The 23,038-nt window shown below is 43.6% G+C and overlaps 1 protein-coding gene across 5 annotated transcripts in view; it reads left to right on the top strand.

Annotated features, from left to right (window-relative positions):
- The window catches only part of LOC126353925 (uncharacterized), a 142,816-nt gene that overhangs the window by 55,991 nt on the left and 63,787 nt on the right, over positions 1 to 23,038 (top strand). For all 5 annotated transcript variants that reach the window (XM_050003178.1, XM_050003181.1, XM_050003176.1 and 2 more), the window contains exons 7-8: positions 111 to 487; positions 3,740 to 3,958. In XM_050003178.1, coding sequence (XP_049859135.1) covers positions 111 to 487; positions 3,740 to 3,958 — 596 coding nt within the window. The remainder of the gene's footprint in view (positions 1 to 110; positions 488 to 3,739; positions 3,959 to 23,038) is intronic.

The following is a 23,038-nucleotide window of genomic DNA, read 5'->3' on the forward strand; positions in this document are numbered from 1 at the left end:
AAATTGGCTTCTTCTGGAAATTTATAATTTTTCATAAAAATGTTACAGAATTAATATGACTCCCAAATTTTAGTGTGTACGTATCATAAGAATATTTTTCTTTCTCTTAGGAGAAGATGGAGTCAGAGGAAGTGCAAGGGGAGGTAATGGATAAAAAGTCATCACTACAACCAATTGAAACAATTGAAATAAAAGAAGAAAAACTCAGTGAAGCGGAAGAAGAAATTGTGGAAGAGGATGCAAGTTTAAAAGTTCCTTGTGTTGAATCAACTACTCTACCAGAGCTTGAGCAGAAATCCGATCCAAACAAGAAGATGGAAAATGTAATTAAAAGTGTTGCTGGAAAGGGTATGCGTCCAAATATAAACAAAGGGGCAGATGAAGGCTCAAGTGAAGATGAATATGTAGTAGAGAAAATTCTTGCAAAAAGATTCAATCCAAGAAGAAAGTACTATGAATATTTGCTGAAATGGGAAGGCTATCCACAGTGAGTATTCTGTTTTATCCTCTTTTTAACTTTCCTTTCAGCTATGATTGTACATTCAGTCATAAGCAGTTGAATTAGATACACCTAACTCAACAGCATATAGCATCCTGTTTCACATTGATTATAGTGGTGATGAATTGTACTTTGACCTTAACAGGACACTGAAAGCATGGTGGAGCCATCTTAATCCATAAGTATTCATCTGTTGCCTGCAACTCACGGAGATTGGACAGAACTTGGACCAGAATGCTCACACTTCTGTCATTGATGTTACAGTTATGCTTGAAATGTCAGATGACTTGAAGAGCTATGTAACATTGTGATGAAATTTGGGTGTATCGGGAGGTGTTTTTCTCTGATGAAAGTACAGTTTAGCAGTAAGATGCTGCAGCTGTACATATATGTATGATAAGACAGTAGATGTCTGTATTGGTAGCCAGTGAGAGATGGTGGCAGGCAGCTGGTGGTCTTGTTTTGTCCCGTGTAAATATCTCCTACATAAGAGTACCTCCACCACCTGCCTGATAGGTGCCCTGCTTGTGAGCAAGATGCATCACTTCATTTGCTGTTATAATCTACAATAGTCAGTGATAACATCTGTCATCAATATGTTATTGCCCTTAGAGCTGACTGTGGTGGTGGCAGTTTACTGCATATCGAGGTGCTTACAGTACAGGTTTGACGTGGTGTGTGATGGAATATGCCGAGTACCAAGTAGCCGCAATCAAACTGCATTTTGAACTGTCACATTGACAGCTGGTACTAAGTCTAATTGGCATGTCAGTCACTCACATTACATTTCGTATTGTTCCTTTTACCATGACAACAGTAACACACCCTCCCAAACACTTCAGTTATCTTCAGTTCAATTGTTCATGTGTGTATTACTCCACTTTCATTCATTACTAACTACCCTAAAACTTAAAAGTATTTAATGTCAAATGATTATCTATCCTGCCTATCACATGTGGCCTATAACAACATTGAGTTACATAAATTTTGATGAATGTGCTTTAAATGCCCTTGTAGATGCCAGTATTATGCGACCATAGGTTTAATGAGTCATTGTTGCAAAATACTGGCGTAAATTACCTACAAAAGATTGGAAGAACTGGTAGAAATTAATCCATTGGAAGATTAATGTGGGTTCTGCAGAAATGTAGGCACATGCACGGCAATACTGTGACTTATGACTAATCTTAGAAGATAGATTTAAGAAAGACAAATCTACATTTATATAAGATATATAAGATTCCTAAATTTAAAAAAGCTTTTGAATGGAATATGCTCTGAAACAATGAAGTTTATGAGGAACAAAGTAGAGGGAGCAAAAAGTGATCTACAACATGTACAGAGACAAGTTGTAAGACTCAAAGGACATGAAAGGGAAGCATTAGTTGAGAAGGAGTGAGCCAGACCTGTAACCTATCCCTATATTTTTCAGTCTGTACCTTGAGCAAGCACTAAAGCAAACTAAGGAGACTTTTGGACACAAGAAGAAAAAATAAATATTGTTAACATTTCCCTAGTGATGATACAAATCTGGCAAGAGGCAGCAAAGAACTTGGAAGATAAGATTAATGAAATGGCTAGTGCCTTGCAATTATCAGGCAAACCTCAACAAAAGCAAAGTAAGAGTAAGAGCATGTAGTCAAATTACATCAGGTGATGTTGAATAATAATATCTACATCCGTACTCAAGCCACTATGTGGTGTATTACCGAGGTTACCATGTACTACTACTAGTCATTCCCTTTCCTATTTGACTTATATCCATCTGCACAAAACTTAATTTCTCTCATATTGTCTTTGTGATCATTTAGAGAAATGTACGTTGGCGCCAGAATAATCATTCTGCAGTCAGCTGCAAATTCCTTTTTTTAAATTGTCGTCTTTCCTCCAGGGATTCCCACTTGAGTTTGCGAAGCATCTCTGTAACATTCTCATGTTAATTGAACCTACCAGTAACTAATCTAACAGCACGCACCTGAATTGATGTGTTCCTTTAATTCAACCTGGTGGGGATCCCGAACACTCGAGCAGTACTCAAGCATGAGTTGTACTTGTGTCCTGTAAGTGGTCCCCTTTACAGATAGAACCCACTTTTCTAAATTTCTTCCACTGATCCAAAGTTGGCTAATCGCTTTCCCTGCTACTGTCCTTACTGGTTGTTCTATTTCATATTGTTTTGCAATTTTGCATCTTGACATTTAATTGACATGACTGTGACAAGTAGTACACCACTAACACTGTATTAGAACATTATAGTTCCTAGTCAACTGCATTAACTCACATGTTCTTCATTTGGAGCAAGTTGCCATTCATCACACCAAACAGAAGTTCTAAGTCATCCTGTATCCTTCTACAGCCGCTCAACGATCATACTCTACAGTATACTGTAGCATTCTCACCAAAAGTTGCACACTGCTGCTCATCCTGTCTGTCAAATCATTTGTGTATGTATAGGACAAGAGTGGTGTTCATCACACTTCCCTGGGGCATTCTCTCTGATGAACAATTACTGTCGAGTTCAATGTACTAGGTTCTATTACTTATGAAGTCTCTGAGCCACTCACCTATCTTGAGCCACTCACATATCTAGTAACCTATTCCATATGCTATATGCTCATACCTTCATTGACAGCCTGAAAGGGGTCAGATCTGCATGTGAATGTGTTAATGGGGGGAGGGGAAGAGAGGGGGAGCAGTTCATTTATTGGAATCTGCTCAAATAGATCATGTATCAGAAGGTGTTAGAGTTCGGAATCTGCAGTTATAAATCTTGTGTCAGTCTTAATACAGCCAACTCCAAATCATTAGGTTCATCATTAGATAATGATAGAGGTGAATTTTATTACTTGTGATTAAAGTTTTGTTAAATATCTAGAACACTTTAAATGTTTGTTGTTTCAATTCATCCATGTGTTGTAGCAATGTTATTGCCATAGTTAAACATGATTCCTCTCAATTTCTTAAAAATTGCAGTAAAGCTTCTATGATTAACTAAGTGAACTAGAAATTGTGACTGTGTACTTAATATCATATTTCTTGGTACAGCAATGTTTTTCTTTTATTTTGAATCTTGTTTTCTTTTCCTCCTGAAGCAGTAGTTTTCCATATCATATGCAAATGAGAGCCAATATTGTTTTATTATAAGTACAGTAGATGTCATATTTTAATAAAATATTTCCTTAAATGTGCAATTTAGGTGATTTTAAAATTTGTGTTCAAACTGGTGTGTTGCTGTCACAGTGATCAAAATACATGGGAACCGGTGCATAATATGGCAGCTTGTGACAAATTGGTTGAGACATTTGAAAGAAATTTAGCAAGGCAGAAAGCAGCTCAACAACAGGGAAAGATAATGTCAGCTGCTACACCAAATCAAAAGCCTGTGTCAAGGACGCCAAAACCCCAGGTGAAGAGTATAGAGCCACCAGTTGAACCAGGAAACAGTGGTGGCATTGAAAGGTAAGACAAGTAACCGTGTATTGTGTCTCCCTCCATTGAGCCCCCTCTCCCCCTCCCTTTGGGAGGGCAGTGGTTCAGGGAGGGCAGTGGTTCAAATTCCTGTCTATCCATGAAGACTTAGATTTTCTACAATTTCCTTAAATTACTTAAGATGAATGCTGGTATGGTTTGTTTGAGAGGTCACGGCTAATTTCCATCTCCATCTTTCCTTCCCCAAAATATGTGTATGCTCCATCTCTAGAGACTATTGTTGAGTGTCCTAGGTCTGCTAAAGTGAAATGAACACACTATATTACACTGTAGGGATGGATGCACTGTTATCACCTGAAAGTTCACAAAAACAGTCTCACAACAGTTCGTCATGAAAGTGTAGACACACCAAGATAACAATATAAAGATTCTCTGCAGCCATGTAAGTCTGTCAGCATTCATTTATTCACAATCCAGAGAGTTGTCCAGATTAGTTCCAATTAGCAGACCATTCACATATGCACAGCATCAGTGATATAGATACTGTACTAGAATCATGACACTGCAGCCAGCAGTTGCTGGCGTTCTGTTCTCTGTATGCCTTCTGGTAGTCATTGGTGCAGCAAGTGGGAAGAGATGCCTCTCCCTGGTGGACCTACATTGATGTCACTGGACCTGTGGTTGTTGGACTGCCTCTGTCTGGCATCTTAAAGTTGTAGAGAGATGAACTCCGTCCTGGCTTGAGGTGGAAGCTGCTAGGCGTAGACACAGCTGGTTTGCATGCTGTATCAGCAAGGTGCCATTGGGTGAACATTGGTTGTCCACAGCCAAGTTGGATGATGCCTGGTAGCTCTGCTGGATCTTTCCCTAAGATGTGATCCCATATCTCCATGTCCATAGAGTAGTGGGGGCGATGTTTGGTCTAGCATGTGTTGTTGGCAGAAGGTTCCAGAGTGTCCAGTGTCGGAGATCGTGCAACAGTTTCACTGAAGTGTGTGCCTCGATTGTTTTGGTTGTGAACTAGGTTGAGACCTCAGCTTTGGATTTTTACCCTAAAAGATGTGACGGACTGCCCTGCTTCAGCATTGGAGACAGAGAGAAATGCTGCTGTTGTCTGTTGCGTTATGCCATTCTGAAAGCAGAATCCTGAAACATACTAAGTGAGCTTCGGGGGCCATTGTCCATTATTGTCTTGGGGCCTCTTCAATGGTGAATATTTTCTTCAATCCATTGCTGAGGTATTCCTCGTTCATATGACGAGGGGGGAGGGGGAGATTTGGAGCATGTGCCAATGATAACGAGTCTATTTCTCACAGGAATAGGCAAGAAAAGTCGACATCTACACACCTCCTATGGTGCCACAGTATCTACCAGGCTTGGAATCTTCGACAGGTTGCTGACTTAAGTTAAGAAGCGGGAGGATTGCTTGATGTTGGGCCTGATAGATGTATCACATTCTCAATGCTTCCATGTGCATCGCCCCCAGTGATCAGAAGTGCAGATAAGTTATGGTTGCCTGGATAGCCGAGTGTGTTAACACACCGATTCCTGGATTGCGGGGGACAAATCTGACCTGGGTAGGATCCATTTTGTGGATAGACAATGAGGGCTGGTGAATGTAACCTGGAAGTAGTTTTCATACAGTTCCCCATGTCCCACTAGGTAAATGCAGAACTAGTATCCACATCTCACCTAAGGTATGAGCTACACAAATGTTTAGAAAATGTTCCCACCCTTGTGCGTATGCTTAACTGTAGATATGGACAGCTAGTACGGTAACTCGCTCTACAGAAGTGGACTACGTGCTGGAGGAAATGGACCAAGATGGCCATTGTAGGGCATAATCCTGTTGCAACAGCTTGCTTGCTGTGTGAGTATGCCACTCGTCTCGTCATGTGAATATGCTGGCTAGTAGCGTTTCCCACAGCTGATATAAATACAGTTGCCCAGTGAATGGTCGGTTACCTCTGTACTTGCATGTGATATAATCAATTGCTATAATCTCTGTTCAATAAAAAGCTCACTTGACAGTGGTCTTTCTTTCGGGTCGCGATTTGGAGTCTCTCTCTTTTTGCTCTTGGCCTGTTGACACTGGAGTTGGAGTGTCTCTCTCTCTCTTTGCTCTTGGCCTGTTGACACTGGTGTGGCTAAGGTTTCCTCTTTGCACTTCATTATTTACATAGCTTGCCTTGGTCTTGTCATATCTGTGGCCTGTCCACCATCAGTGAGCCACATTTAGCTCAGCTACCACTTGATGTCATGCTCTCTTCCACAGAAGGCCTCTCTGCCTTATGCCTTCAGTTGTTTTTCTGTTGGGTTATGATACTTCCAGCTAATCATGGATATAACATTGTTTTTTTAAGTAGCTTGGATGCCAAATTGGCTTGCATGCTGGAGAAACAGCAACAGGTAATGCAACAGCAGCTGCTTCAGTTAGACGTGTCACAACAGTCACTTTAGCTTCAGGCAGACAAACTCTGAGCGCACGAGGTCACTTTGCTGTAGGCCTCAGAGTCCCCTGCAGTCGATGCCCCCAATTATACTTTGTCATGTGCCCCTTTGAGTGACACTATTGAGGACTGGATCACATATTTGCATCAGCTGAAGCAACATTTCACAGTGTATTGAGTCACAGATGATTCATTGCAGCAATTGTTATTTCTGTCTTGCATGTTGCTGGACGTATTTTTTATGCCCCACAAATTAGCACAGCTGTCTGATCTCATTTCACTCTTCTTTCAAGAGCTATGTGCTCTGTTTGCTAATTAGTATTCCCAGAGGTATCATGTGGTTGCCTCCAGGCTTGAGTTTCCCCAATACCCTAAACAGCCTTGGACAGTGGTACTGCTACTGGTTCACTTGACTTGCCACAGTCTCAGCCGAAAATGCAATTGCACATGCAGTGATCAAGTCTACAAGGCTTTGTATGCAAACTGCTTGTTTTTTGATGCTGTTGTTCAGCTGGAACCTGATTCTGATGTCCGCACAGCAGCCTTGAAACTAGATAACCCATTGATGGAGGACATCTTGTGAATTACACACTCGTTCAAGCTTGCACAGGCTGCTCTCGCTAAAGACTCATGACAAGGCCACAAGTTTGTGTGCTTAACATGGTTCCGTGCAGTCCACCCCAGCATTGCAGGCCTAGGATGACGCCCAGGTTGCAGCAGCATTGTGATTCGTCATTGTCCGATGTCTCTATGGCATCTGAGTCTCAGGTCAACTATCATTAACTGTCATGCTTCGTGCCCTCGGTGTTTACTGCCCACTCCCGAGCAGATTGTCCAGGTTGCTGGGGGTTGTGCATGTGCTGTGGCAAAGAGGACCATCTCTGCTCAATGTGTCAGAACCGAGAAAATCACCCCATCCTGCGTCATGAGTGCACCAGGACACCATATGTGCACTGCAGCCAGTGGACCCCACCCCCAAAACACCTTCTCACAGAAAATGTTTCTCACTGTTGGCATTGCTTACCAGGACACCCATTTCCAGAAAGACACAGAGGACACCGTTTCCTAATAATTCAGGCATCATAAGCATGATGAGGCTCCTCTAAGTTGTCCCTGCCCCCACACTGTTTGTTGGCCTACAGGGATGGTTCTTTTCCTGTTCATGGGCGGGTCTTGACCCTATGGCCTATAAAAGCATTACACAGCTCATCACATTATTTTTTGTCAACCACCCATCTGCTGCCAACATTTTTATCCTCGACGGCTTTACATCATTTGGGTTTTGTATTTCTGGTGAAGTCAGTATTCAGGGTGTATACGCCCCGGGAGATCTGTTTACATTAAATTCATTTTAGAGTTACGAGTGGGCTTGTGCACATGCACAGTTGAATTGTGTTTGAGTTGCAGATTCTCCCACTTCTGGTTACAGGAATGTGGCTGTTGGCTGTGTAAGTAGTCGCAGCAAGCAGCTAGATGCTACCGGGAAAAGGGGGTGCCAAATTAATATTCTTGAGGAAAAGAACTTGTTTCACAAAGTGCCTAGCATCCAGCGCACGTTTGTCTATCGACAAATGGTTTTGAAACGCTTCCCTGTTGGTTTTTGAACATTTTGGAACACATTTTAAGTTGATTTCTGACTGAATGCTATTTTGATTTTTGAATGCGTGATGTCTCTGTCAGGAGAATCCTCGTCGCATCTAGAAATAAACTTTCCGCAGACAAAGGGGGACGGGGCTTTACGAGCTGAATGGAGTAAAGCCGAATGGATGAATGCCAATCGCTGTCTGATTATGTGGTTGATTGGGTTTGTGAATGACCAGCGTTGTTATAATTACTAGCAAAATCTATAGATTCAGACTACCAAAATGGAAATAAACAACTGACAGGAATAACAGGTGCGAAAGATTACGTATTATCTTCTCGGTATATCCAAGAAAATGAAATTTTGACAGAAAATTTTTGGTCAGATTGCTATACTAGTAAGGACAAGTTATACAGTCCCTGTATTGCAGCTGAAGTTCTATTTTAGAAGTAATGCAGAAAAAGTGTTGTACGAACACGTAATAGTGCCTAACCAGAAAATAATCACGGGATAACTAAACCTGTGATTCTGGCAGTGTTAGTGAAGTTAATCGGCAAACAAATTTTAACAATGGCATGAATGCACAAATTATAGAAGAATAAGATGATTCCAAAATTATAAAAAAAAATTTGTAATACTACTTTTCGATCTCGTGCTTGAGAAACTCATGCGTATGAATGAAATGTGAAACTATTTCCTAACATAAAGCTTTTTGCTTGTAGTAGGTCTAATGGGCAATATTGGTACTTCATGAATTATATTTTGTCTTGTTATAAAAATGGCCATTTATGCCAAAACAGTCTCGTTTATTTGGTGTGTGTTACAAAACTGCTGCAATACTAGAAAGGCCTATGTTGTTTTGATAATGGCTTTTCGATTTTTCATGTAGCAAAACGACTGACAAACTTTGATGAGGTAATACATTTTTTCTCAGAAAAGAAAGCACGCCATGCAAAGCTGTAGCAAGACTAGAGAGAGGAAAAAATGCTAGGAGCTAAGGATTGATGAAATGTGTAATTTCTTGCTTATCTCTTGTCTTTATTGGTTTTATGTATCCTATATTTAATTTTGTATGACACAAAACAGCAAGTTATTAGCTAATAGACAATAAAGAGTGCAAATTTTCTGAAGAGTTCCATTTCAATTTCCACTGTCCTGAATATAGTTTGAAGGTATCCGTTACAAATATACATGTTTCAATTCCACAGAGTGAAATACAGTGATGTGTGGAGAAGAATGCTTTATGAAGTGGCGTGGCGCTGCACTTTGGCACACTAAGTCTAAATAATATATCTTAACATTTCCTCGAACACATGTGTTTTATGTTTCAGACTTTTCAGAAAGATATGCACCACAAGAGGGACATATTTTTGAAAATTCAATTTTTTTAGTATTGACCCGGTTCACAAATATCGTGGATCCCGGGCTGATGTGCAGAACAGTCTGAGTTATAGTGGGTAGTCTCCACATGACCCATGTTTACATTTAGTGATTTTGCAGTTTCCCCCTCATTTACTCTCACAGCAAATGAAAACAAAATGGATATCTGTGGCAGGGAGCTATCAAGTGAATTAAAATGCATTCAAATAATTACAGAAGGCTAAAATATGTCATTAGTTTCAGATTGTATTGTATTTCCACTTTCTGACAGTCAAGCATTAATCGCCCTGCAGAACAATGAAGTTACTTTTGTCTGTTTGCTAAAGAAATTTGACTTTTATAAACTTTTTCCGCAGAGGCAGTCAATGTATTTGAAACAAAATGTTTAATTCCACAGTAGTGGCTAGTTTCAACTGTTCGCTGCATTTCAAGTGCATGTTTTCATCTTGTAGCACATTTGGCATTTTGCCATAATACAGAACCAAGCATGATATAATACAATACTGGTGCTCCAAGAAAACTTAAATCCCAAAAACCACACCGAAAAGCTTAATATCAGGTCGAGGTCTACTTCATTGGGAATCTGGACATAAGAATGTGCACTTAAGTATGCTCTTTAAATGTGCACATTTTAGTATGGTTCACGAAATCCCAATGCTCTTGGAATAACCTCTGATTTCTTCTTTCTTTTATGTCATAATGTATGATCTTTTAATATTTTACACATACGTATATACCGGCTTCCTAAGTCATGATAGCTGCGCAAGCGCGGTGTTGCCTGTTATCTGCACTCTCTGGCAACTGCTGAAACGTGCCTGTTTCTAACAGGTCGTGGGAAAATATTGCAAATGGTGGTTTAAAATGTGTTACTTTCAAAGTAAATATCCTTTTTGTAAGTTGAACTATATGCGAGAATGTACCATGAATTTATTAAATCACAGGGCGTTTGACTCTCATTTAAAAATCAACGGGCCATTTAGAAAAATTTTGAACCCTGAAGATCAGACATTTATGTTATTATTAAAAATTTTACTGGCACATTTGTGTGAACAATGGACCTTGCTGTTGGTTCGGAGGCTTGCGTGCCTCAGCGATACAGATGGCCATACTGCAGGTGCAACCACAACGGAGGGGTATCTGTTGAGAGGCCAGACAAACATGTGGTTGCTGAAGAGGGGCAACAGCCTTTTCAGTAGTTGCAGGGGCAACAGTCTGGATGATTCACTGATCTGGCCTTGTAACACTAACCAAAACGGCCTTGTTGTGCTGGTACTGCGAACGGCTGAAAGCAAGGGAAACTACAGCTGTAATTTCTCCTGAAGGCATGCAGCTTTACTGTATGATTAAATGATGATGGTGTCCTCTTGGATAAAATATTCCGGAGGTAAAATAGTCCCCCATTCGGATCTCTGGGCGGGGACTACTCAAGAGGACATCGTTATCAGGAGAAAGAAAATTGACCCTTGCCTCGTGCCATTTTCTTCCATTCACCCTACTGTTGTGGCAGCCAGTACATATGCCTGTGGCATTGGGGCAGTGTTGGTGCCTAGGAAGGGGCGGCTCTGAATTAAGTTGCCTATATCATACTTGTCAAAGACGTGCAGCAATTCCCAACTCAAAAAGGAAGCACTAGCAGTAGTGGTTGCCATTAAAAAAAAAATTAATGTCTACCTTTTTTGGGACAGTTCTCCCTAATTACTGATCATAAACTGTTGTTGGCGTTATTTGGGCCACTCCAGCCTTCTAGAGTGAACGCTTCCAATGCTTGTTCTTGAGAGCATACAATTATACCATATTGTACAAGCCCATAGCACAGCATTCTAATGTCAGTGCATTGTCGTGTCTACCCACTGGGCCAAACCTTGATTTCACCTAACAGGAGGTCCTCTACTTGAACATTGATACCAAGTGGCAACTTGCATTGGACCATTTACCCATTACGGCCATACGGGTCACCACCGTCATGTGCCAGGACCTCATTTTGCAGCAGGTTCTCAGCTACATGAGCATTGGCAGGTTAGCTTACCTCACCTGAGGGTCAGAAAATAAATTCAGCTCCTGGAAACATTTCTCAGATTCTCTCAGTTGTTGATGCTGTCATTCTTTTGGACACTTTAAGATAGGTGCACAAGAAACGGTTCTCCCAGTAAACTTAACGCCAGTGGGTGGTGAGCTATCATCACCGAGAACATTGGGGTATGTCCTGCATAAGGTGCTAGCTCGCATGTATACTGGCCAGGAATCGATGGTGAAATAAAAGCAATGGTCCATGGCTGCATGGCGTGTGCATGGCATCAGGCAGCGTATGAACACTCCCTGGTCTACACTCACCTGGTCTGAGACCACACCCATCTCGATTTTGTGGGCCCGTTTTTGGACTCGGAATGGTTACTCATTGTGAATGCTTACTCAGAAGTACCCAAATCTTGTGCACCTGCTGTCCTCCATGACAGATGCTACCCTCACTGCCTTGGCTTAGGATCTGTCCATCAAACGGTTACCTCACACATTGGTCTCAGATAGAGGGCCAAAATTCACAACATCTGCCTTCAAAGATTTCTGGGCAGCCAATGGGGTAAAACATATTTGCAGCCCTCCAGGCCTTCATTCCTCAGATGGTGAAGTTGAATGTAACATTTGGACCTCTAAGCAGCAAATGATAAAAGCCATCAAGTCTTCTGCCACTATATTGGTCGCCACCCTGTTATTGAGCAGGTTTCGAACCACACCAATTTCCAACTGTAGATGCGCTGTGCATCTCTATAGGCAGCAGCCACAGACCCTACTTCGTTGCTGCCCTATACAGAATCCCACGCCCACCCCTCCCAACATTATGCGCCTGTCATGGCTGTATGGGCCTGATCGAACGGGAGTAATGGGGCTTGGAAACAGGCAATAATAGTGAAGACCCATGGGCAGTGTGTTACATCGATCCAAACAACCAGCTGTGCTCTCAACCATAGTTGTTGCATTTGCTGCCACTTCCTTCAGTGCCTTACCCAGTGACAATGTTGCCACATGGCCGGCTCCCCCATCCGCTGCCTTCGACTCCGCACAGTTGCACCAGCGATCGCTCCTGCATCCACATGGTTTGGTGGAACCCCCTTTTCCATTGCCAGCGATGTCCTGATGTATGCCGCTGAACATCCTCTCTTCCCATAGCCGGCAGGTGAAGGAACCGGGTCTTCGCCTATGCATCCATTCTACCCTCCACATTACCATCCTGGGCAATACCACCAACATGGGCTGGGTTGGGGAGGGAGAGATATTCAGTTCCGCAGAAGTTAAATCTCCGCTGGAGGACACAGACTTAGATGGCCATTAGGTGGCACAGTCCTGCTGCAGCACTGCACTTGCAGCGGAAGCATGCCACTTGTGTTGCCATATGAATACATGGGCCATTAGTATTCCTTGTGGCCTATGTAAATATGGCTGTCCAGCAGTCATTCAGTTCTGTACTTGTGTCTGATATTACCGATTATTTTCATCACTATACAAAGGACTATTTTATAACAATCTCACTTGGCACTTAGTCTTTCTCTTGGTCACAGATTGCATTTTCTCTCTCTTTGCTGTTGGCCTGTTGATTCCATTGCGGTGAAGGTTTCTGCTTTGCACTTTGTTGTTTATATAGGTTGCTTTGCTTTTGTCCTTGTCTGATCCTGTCTGCCATCATTCAGCCTTGTTTAGTTTGGCTACCACTAGGTCTTGTGTTCTCTTCTGTAGGCAGCCCTTCCACCATGGGACATCAGTTGTGTCTCTCCTGGGTTATGATTTGAGTGCTGATATCTCGCTATTCATGGATATAGCAGATGGGGTGCATAGATTCTGCACAGGTGGAGGATGTGCTTGAATAAGAGACTGATGACCTTAGATGTTCAGTCTCTTAAAATCTCTAATTGGCAGCAGCAGCAGCAGGTTTATGACAGGCTGACACTGTGGCACTGGGATGATCGTCTGGCTGTCTGTCATCAGTGTCAGTTCTCCAAATTCTATGTAGGACCCCATTTTTGAGAGAAAAGTAGGTGCGTACTCGTAAACAGGAGTGGGGGTGGGAGGTATTTCAACCAACCATGGTGAATATATCCCATAATTTCTGTTAGAAGAGTGTCCTCAGCCAATGTGCTGCAATGCAGTTAAGTTAGACAGCAAATTTACAGTCTAGCTGGGTAATATTGCTGATGTTGCAGGTATTTACTGACATATTGCCAATGGGTGACTGGTATTCTCCACAAAGACATAGCATTTGAAAATCCCCCCCCCCCCCCACACACACACACAACTGCTGGCTGTTACCATTGGGACGATTGCCCCTTGGTTTCAGTGTCAGACCTGTGTACATATTTTTTGTCACGTATTATAACCTTCTTTGAAGTTATGGATCGTTGTCAGCTTCGTTCACCAATTCCTGAATGATTTCTACACAACATGGTTTTTGGTTGAAATTCAACAGTTGCAGAACAAACTTATCTGGTTCGTGTTTCGTGCCCAGAACACCAGCAAAAGAATATCCTCACATCATCAGCAACCTCTCTGATGGTGATTTGGCGGATTTCCAAAACCATGTATTTACTTCTTCCACATTGCCATTAGTAATTGATGTGCTAGGGCATCCACGGTGATCGTCATCTTTAACATGTTCTCAACCCTCTTCGAAATGTTTATACCACTCGCTAATGTCTGTGTTACTCAAAGAAGATACATCAAAAGCAACAATCAATATTTTGAGTATAGTGATGCACATTATTCCATTTTTTGAGCAAAATTTAATTCAAGTTCTTTGATCTATCTATTTTGTAAGTAAAAATTTACTGAACACTCAATAACACATATGAACTTTTCAACTGTCAATGATAATTTTTGAAAATTGGATGTATTAAGCATACAAAACTGAAAAATTCCCTTAACTTTTTATTACACATTGTATAATCAGTAGTATGCTGTTTTATGGTCCATGTAAACACACTTTTAGGAAGAGGCCCCACTGTTGGAGGCATTGGGTCTTCGCCCTCCCACCCCCTTCTCTCTCCCTCTCCCTCTTCAGGGAGGCAGTAATGAGGTGACATTTCATGCTGTAAAGAACATTGACTTTCTGAGTGCCAAATGTGGTCACAAGGACTTCTTTTGCAATTTTAGGATAGTGTGTTTGGACTAAAGTTAGCTCCCCCTTATAACATTTCAGCTCCTCAACACCAAATTAAAACGTTGCATTAGGAGGTGTCTGCTTCGTGCAAAAGGTCTTGAGTTCATATTGACGACAACTAGTAATTCTTCATTACAGACGTTTATTTACAAACAGAACTGACAGACTTCACAGACTCAACAACTGACTCTCCGAGCCAACCACACTGCACATCCGAACTGGCAACTGACAACCCCTAGGTGTACTAATATCCTTCCAAACAATGAGAGTCTTTGACAATGCTTTGTTCACAATACGATAGCAATTCACGGCTTAAAACCAAATCAGACATTACAGAATTTTAGTACAGATTAAAGTAAGTAAAAGGATCAGTACATATAAATTCTTACAAGCATAATTTCCAAATAGATTTTATAACATTTTTCTACCAGCTTCTGGATAACCTTCACCAGATTTGTACCGATGTTTCCAGAAATATCTTGATATTTGATTCTGGATATTTCTTGAGTGATTTAGAACAACTATTTATATGTAAAATGATTTAAATCGTGTTTCAAAACGTAAATAAATCTTTTTAGCAATATTTCTTGATACAAATCATCTTTCGAAATTAGGTTATGAAACAGAAAGTTCCAGAAGTGTGCATTAAACGTTCATTTACAGACTTTCTCTTTAGCTGGTGAGTTTTTTAAAAGTATCTTGTCCATATTATACGAAATAATTTAGCTCAAAACTGATAAATTATATGATTAATCAGAGCTACAGCAAACAGTGAGTCTTTCTTTTGCAAAATGAAATATAATTACAAAATTGAATGAAAATAGGTTACTAACACTAATATATATTTACATTAATTCTATTTTTGTTCTTTCTGTGCAAAATGTCCTAATATTGACACAGTACAATATTTAAACATCACCAAAATTTCCCTTTACATTTTGCATATCTGTATCGACATCCCCTAAAAGTCTACAGTATCTAATACTTCAATATGTCCTGTAATGTTACACCCTGCGGGTTCGGGGGTTAGAATAGGCCCGCGGTATTCTTGCCTGTCGTAAGAGGTGACTAAAAGGAGTCTCAAATGTTTCGGGCTTATGTGATGGTCCCCTCTTGGCTTTGACCTCCATTTTTCCAAATTTCCGTTGTTAGTGCGTGTCAGGGATCGCACTACAGATGCCAGAGCTGTTTCCTCCCCATGCATGCGAAGGAGTATGTGCCCATCTTGTCTGGGGCACAGGGACTCCGGGCAACCGGATATCGGCCAGGTACCCATTGCTTTGGCTGGGTGGCGCCCTTGGGGAGAACCCTCGTTCGGAGTAGGTGGCATCTGGGCGGATGTGGCGCAATGAAGCGCAATAAATCACACCAAGCTGGTGGTCGCAAGGCCACCAGCGTCTCTAAGCGAGGCAGAATTGAATTTGATGCTGCGCAATATGACCCTCCGTCGTTCCCCTCGTTGGCTGCGCCGTGGGAGGGACGAAGATCTAGTGCCAAGCCAGAGCCTTACGTACCACAATACCTTGTCTGCAGCAGGACTGATGGTGACTCCTTTCTTACAACAAAGCCTCTGTTTTTTGTGGAACACCTGGAGGATAAGTTTGGGGAAGTGGCGGGGTTGTCTAAAATGAGGAATTGGTCCATCCTCCTCAAGACGTCCTCCCTAGCCCAGTCACGAGCGTTACTCTTGTGTGATAAGCTGGGTGACGTCCCTGTTACTGTCACTCCCCACAGTAGCTTAAATATGGTCCAGGGGATGATTTACCATCGTGACCTATTGTTGCAATTTGACGACTAGCTGAGAGCCGAGTTGGAACGACGTGGTGTACATTTTGTCCATCGTGTACATAGAGGACCCAAGACTAACAGGGTGGCCACCGGTGCCTTTATCTTGGCCCTCGAGGTTGCTGTATTGCCTGAGAAGGTCAAGGTAATGGTTTACCGTTGTGACGTCAAGCCATACATCCCTCCCCCGATGCGGTGCTTCCAGTGCTGGAAGTTTGGGCATATGTCCTCCCGTTGCCCATCCAGCGCCACATGTCGAGATTGCGGACGCCCCTCTCATCACGATTCTCCATGTGCACCTCCGCTTGTATGTGTCAACTGTGAGGAACACCACTCTCCATGCTAGCCGGATTGCCCCGTTCTTCATAAGGGGCGGAAGATAATGGAGTTTAAGACCCTGGACCGGCTTACTTATCGCAAGGCAAAACTGAAATTTGAAAGGTTGTATCCTGTTCCCCTTCGAACATCCTATGCTGCAGCCACGTTATCGTGCCCTCGCGGGCGGCAGTTGTCACCTCATCTGTGCCACCTTCAGTGGACGCTCAGGGCCGTGCATCTCTTGTCTGCCCCTCCTATTGTCTGGGGGCAAGCCTTCCTCTGTTGCCCCTTAGCAGTTGGGGGCAAACCCTCTTCTGTCACTCCCCCCACGCTTATTTCGGGGGTGACACGTGCTCAAAAACCGGGGGGCTCGATCCCTCCCCCTCCTTCTCCACCGGCGTTGCCTCTGTCGGTTCCTCTCTTGCGGAAGGGGTCCCTCGAGGCTCTCCCTTCCTCCGTTTCTTCTCCTACCCAGCCGGATGTCAGCCAGTGGCTGAAGGTTCCGCCACCTGCTGGTCGTAGGGCTTCTGCGTTGTCAGCCTCCGACGCTCCTTCAGACAAGCTCTCCTAGCCCTCTAACCCAAATGATAGACGCGAGAAGAATGAATGGAACGTGTCCAAGAAGAAGGACGTTCCGGCGGTTTCAGTACCGCCTGCTGTACATAGTTCTGGCTCCGGGGATGAGGTGGAGATCCTCGCCCCTGCCGCGGATCTCGCCCTCACGGAACCCTCGGGGGCCTTTCCTATGGACGCAGCTGACTCTCCCCCGGTGGCGGCCATTGGCTCTGAGGCGCCTTCTGCCTCTTAGTTGCCTCCACGCCCTCCCAGTCCCTTCCTGCTTCCATTCTCCAGTGGAATTGCGGCGGTTATTTCCGCAACCTGCCTGAGCTCCGGATGCTCCTTAGTGTTTCCCCTGTTCTCTGCAATGCTCTTCAGGAAACTTGGTTTCTAGCAATGCGAACCCCCCGCCCTTCGCGGTTATCTGGGATACTATAAGAACCGCGCTGCCTGTCAAGGAGCGTCAGGTGGAGTTTGCCTCTTTGTTCACCACTCTGTCTGTAGCTCACCCGTACCCCTTCTGATGCCTTTAGAGGCCGTCGCTGTCAGGGTTGAGCTCTCGCTGGCTATTACTGTTTGCTCTGTTTACATTCCTCTGGATGGGGAGCTCCCCCGACATGTCTTGGCTGCGCTGCTGGCTCAACTCCCGCCGCCATTGCTGCTTCTGGGCGATTTCAATGCCCACAACCGTCTATGGGGTGGGGCTGTCTCCGATGACTGCGTCATGCCGTGGAGCATGTGTTGGCTCAGCTTGACCGTAGCCTCTTGAACACCGGTGCTCCCATGCATTTCAGTGTGGCCCATGGCTCGTTCTCGGCCATCGATCTCTCTCTTTGCAGCCCCGGACTTGTCCCATCCCTCCACTGGAGAGTGCATCCTGATCTGTGTGTTAGTGACCATTTTCCCATCTATTTGTCACTGCCCCAGTGTCATTCTTCTGGGCGCCTTCCCCGCTGGGCTCTCAACAGGGCTGACTGGCCGGCTTTTACTTCCGCTGCCACCATTGAGTCTCCCCCACAGGGTGACATTGACAAGGTGGTTCACGTCTTGACCATGTCAATCTTTTCTGTGGCCGAGGCTGCCATCCCCATCTCTTCTGGACTCCCTCGGAGGAAGGCTGTACCCTGGTGGTCGCTGGAGATTGCTGAGGCTATTCGCGACCGTAGACGGGCTCTCCAGCGTCATAGGCGGCAGCCGTCTCTGGAGACCCTCATTGTCTTTAAGAGGCTCCGTGCCTTGGCCTGTTGTCTTATTGCACGGCGAAAGCAGGAGTGCTAGGAGAGGTATGTCTCATCCTTGGCTCCCGTGTCTCCCCCTCGCTCCTGTGGTCCCGGATCCGGCGGATTTATGGATACCAGACCCCTATGGGTGTCCCTGGGATCTCCCTGGACGGCACTGTCTGCACGAACGCTGCCACCATTGCTGACCACCTTGCCGCGCACTTTGCTACGAGCTCTGCTCTCATCCTGAACTTTACCTCGACAGCCACCTACTTGAAGTGGTGGACACTAGCCGCTTCCTAGGACTCGTCTTTGATGCCTGGCTCACATGGGTTCCTCATATTACTCAGCTGAAGCAAAAGTGCTGGCGGCACCTCAATGCCCTCTGCACCCCAAGATGCGTGGCTCAGGTAGCGGATCGCTGCACGCTGTTGAGATTGTACAGAGCCCTTGTGCAGTCCAGGCTTGATTATGGGAGCCTGGCCTATGGGTCTGCATCACCCTCCGTCTTGACGTTGTTGGACCCCATACACCACTGTGGGGTTTGGCTTGCAACTGGCGCTTTCCGTACGAGCCCCGTGGATAGTCTAATGGTGGAGGCTGGGTTTCCCCCGCTGCGGATTCGCCGCCACTGACTGCTCGCCGGGCCATCCCAGTCATCGCCTGTTTTTCCCTACCATGGTCCTCCATCTGCCCAAACGGTGACCTAGGTCTGGGCTTTACATTGCTGTCCGTGTCCAGTCCTTGCTTTCGGAACTGGGGTCATTCCCTCTTCTGCCTCCCTTCCGGGTCTGTGCACCTACGCCTCCCTGGTTTCTGCCCCAGCCGTTCGTCTGTCTGGACTTAGCACAGGGCCCCAAGGAATCGGTTCCGCCTGTGACCCTCCTCGCCTCATTTTCGGGCTGTGAGAATGTCTACACTGATGGTTCCCTGGTTGATGGTCGTACTGCCTACGCTTTTGCTCACACTGCCCACGTTGAACAGCGCTCCTTGCCAGCTGGCTGCAGTATTTTTACTGCAGAGCTGGTGGCCATATTATGTGCTCTTGATCATATACGCTCCTGCTCAGGTACGTCCATCGTCATGTGCAGTGACTCCCTGAGCAGCCTCCAGGCTATCGACCGCTGCTATGCCTCTTCTCCTCTGGTATCGTTTATTCAGGAGTCTGTTTCTGCCATTACCCGCTCTGGTCGTTCGGTGGTCTTTGTTTTGGACACCAGGTCACGTTGGCATCCCGGGGACCGAAAGTGTCGACAGGCTGGCCAAAGGGGCGATCAACGCCCCAGCTTTGGAGATCGGCCTCCCGGCTCGTGATCTGCAGTTGTTGTTGCGCCGTAAGGTGCTTGGGATGTGGTTTGATGAGTAGCGTAGCCTGACATCGCCGAGTAAACTGTGGGCTGTTAAGGAGACGACCGATGTGTGGCGGTCCTCCCTGCGGGCCTCTCGCAGGGACTCTGCCGTCCTGTGTCGGCTGCGCATCGGCCGTACCTACCTGACGCACGGCCATCTTTTGCGTCAGGAAGATCCCCCCCTGTGTCGGTGTGGGTCCCGGCTGACGGTCACCCACATTTTGTTGGAGTGTCCCCGACTGCGTACCCTCCGGCAGTCTTTTAATCTCCCGGGCACTTTGCCTTTGGTTTTATTTGACGATGCCTCCATGGCTGACGACATTTTAAATTTTATCCGTGGTAGTCCTTTTTATGGTTCCATTTAGGGAGGTCCTGCACCTTTCCCTTTCTGTGTCTCTTGTTCTCGAGTCTCTCATAATTGGTTGCAGATTTTAGTGTGTGTTCGGATGGTTGACTCTATCCCTTTTTTGGTCTCGTGGCCAGTCAACCAGTCTCCGGCCATCAGGACAGCCTAAATGCCATGTCATAGATTGTTCCGCAAAGAATGGACTTAAGATATTGCTTTTACTTTTGAAGAGCCTCCTTATAATGCTGTCACCATTCATTTTGGTTTTTAATTTTTTTTTACATAAATTATTAAAAGTTCTGCTGATCTATGTGGCATTTGGCATAGTATTTGATTTTACCAAGAAAATCCCCCCCCCCCCCCCCCCCTTGCCCCTATCCAGCTACCCACTCACCCACCTGCCTGTCCCCTGCCCCACCCTCCCTCCCCTACCCCCCCCCACCGCTACCCATTTCCACTCTTGCTTTCCCTCCCCCTTCACTCTTTCCTATCCCTTAACTCTCCCAACATTTTTTCTGCAGCACATCTCATCGTTTCTTTACAAATCCAGTGTTGCTTATAATCTTCCCTATCTTTCCTCTTTATTCCTTCCTCTCCGCCTTCCCTTCCTCCCTCATATAAATGGGGTTATTTAAACCCAGTCAAGAATCTGTGGGACCACCTCTATTGGGCCGTTCGTGCCATGGATTCTCAACCAAGAAACCTAGTGCAGCTGGTCATGGCACTGGATGAGACATGTTTCCACATCCCTGCTGGTATCTTCCAAAATCTCACTACTTTGTTTTTGCATGTGCCACAGCAGATGGTTATTCAGGCTTTTAACAGGTGTCCACATTAATGTGACTGGCAAGTGTAATAAATTATAAATGCTTCTTTGATCTGAGTTATTTACAAACCAGCAAAGAAAACACACAACAAAGGAAAATTCACTGTTTTATTTCGTTTTATTTAAACAAAACCCATTGGGTTTTGATGAAGTGAACCCCTTTAGAATTCATATAGGCTGTGTCTGTTGTCAGTCAGTAGATACTTTATTGTTGTTGGTAAAAGACTGTGCTGTGTGTGGAATTGTTGGGTATGAAATGCCGGCTACCAGTCACTGCTAAACACGTCGAGCATGCCAACTGTGCTCTCTTGTCACTGTTCTGAACTATACTTCTCATAGGCTGACCTAAAAACTTGATATACAGAAAGTGCACGCAAAGTGCCTGTATGCAGCTCTGACTCCCAACTTTTAAATCTTCATTGCTCAAGATTTTCCAAAATTCAGTTTCCAAACAATATATTTTGCGTTTAATATTGAGCTACCTCAAGATTTTCCAAAATTCAGTTTCTAGACAATATCTTTTGCATTTAATATTGAGCCTACATATCACAGAACAATCATTATTAATGTTTGTTCTTATTGCCAAATTTTTTATGGCACTTGTTAATTAGTGTTGCTATGAAAAATCCACTCTTCTGTGAGTGTAATATTAACTATTTTAAAATTATTTGAAGTTCAGTGGTAATTCTTCAGCTGTGTGAACATTAAGTGCACTTAACTGACAACACTTAATCACAGAATTTCGTTGTCACTTCAGAGTAGTCATGTTAATTCTTTATAGAATGGAACAGTTTTATAATAAATTCCAAGTGATCACAAAGTCTTTAATTTTTATGTTTTGCAGTTCCTCACCTTCATCACTGTACTGCAGCTCTTCCATTCATGATGATACTGTCTGAATTATTTAAATTTTTGCTGATTCATTCATCATGGTCTATTGAAAGTTGTGGAATATTCTCAAATAGGGGGAAGCAAAGTCAAAATTTCCTGAAGTTTTAAAACTGTATAGTTTTGTCCAAGTCAAACATCTTCACTTTTCTTCTGTTGTCATTCTACTACTTACATCAGATTTTCTTTCCAGAATGAATTTTCACTCTGAAGTAGAGCATGCACTGATATGAAACTTCCTCGCAGATTAAAATTGTGTGCTGGTCCTGAACTCGTACCTGGGACCTTTCCTTCTGATCTGATCTTGATTGCTGTTTTGGTTTTTGGGCAAGAATTGATGGAGATAGCAGTGACAAAATGTAATAAGTGGAAACTGGTCAGAAATGTTTTACCCTTAATGTAAGGAATATGTTGTGAATAATGAAAATTGGTGTCAGATCAAACCTCAGATCTTGTGCTTCTCATAAGCCATCACGAAACCCGTTTAGATTCTTTTGAAAATGGTCTGATAATTCTAACAGTTGAGTTTTCACATCTACTTTGGACATTATTCAACAAAAGAAGTATTCATCTTGCATGGAGCTTTCCTGCAATTAATTCTGCATTTAAAATGTAATGTTCTTTTTCTTCCTATATGCCTATGGCATTGATGGTTTCATACACATTTAACTGCTTATCTCCCATTATTGCATTATAGTCTTTTTTCCCTTCTGCTATCAGTTGTAGGGCATCCTTCATACGGATCCGCTTCAAGAGAAGCACATTCGTGATTGAATTCAGCCACTCCCTTCTTAATAGTTAAAAATGAAGTAGCAAACTGTTCATAAGCTTACACCAACATTAGATGAATTTTGAGTTGCGATATAGTGTGCAAAACAAAATGTATTGTGATTGCATAGTACTTCAGTGTTCCCATTTGACTGAAACATAACTACTTAAAGGAGTTCCTCTTTTTCACTATATTCCATTTTGAAAATTTGTTGCAAATAATTACGTCCATGGAAAAAAATTTACTATTTCTTTACATGTCGAATTCACTGGTTGTGGCCTGAGGATACTAATTCCATTAATATTGTGCACAACAAATTTGCATCATATTATCTTTTTGTTGCATATGTTTGCATTTGTAGCTACAGCATAGTTTACTTTTTCTGTGTGAAATTACTTGTACCACTAGGTTTGTACCTTCATTTAATATTAACATAATTTATGCAACACTTTCCCCATTTTATACAAAACTAGAAATGTTTTATGATAAGTATTAT

Source organism: Schistocerca gregaria, chromosome 3, assembly GCF_023897955.1.
Source record: "Schistocerca gregaria isolate iqSchGreg1 chromosome 3, iqSchGreg1.2, whole genome shotgun sequence".
NCBI classification, from domain to species: Eukaryota; Metazoa; Arthropoda; class Insecta; order Orthoptera; family Acrididae; genus Schistocerca; species Schistocerca gregaria.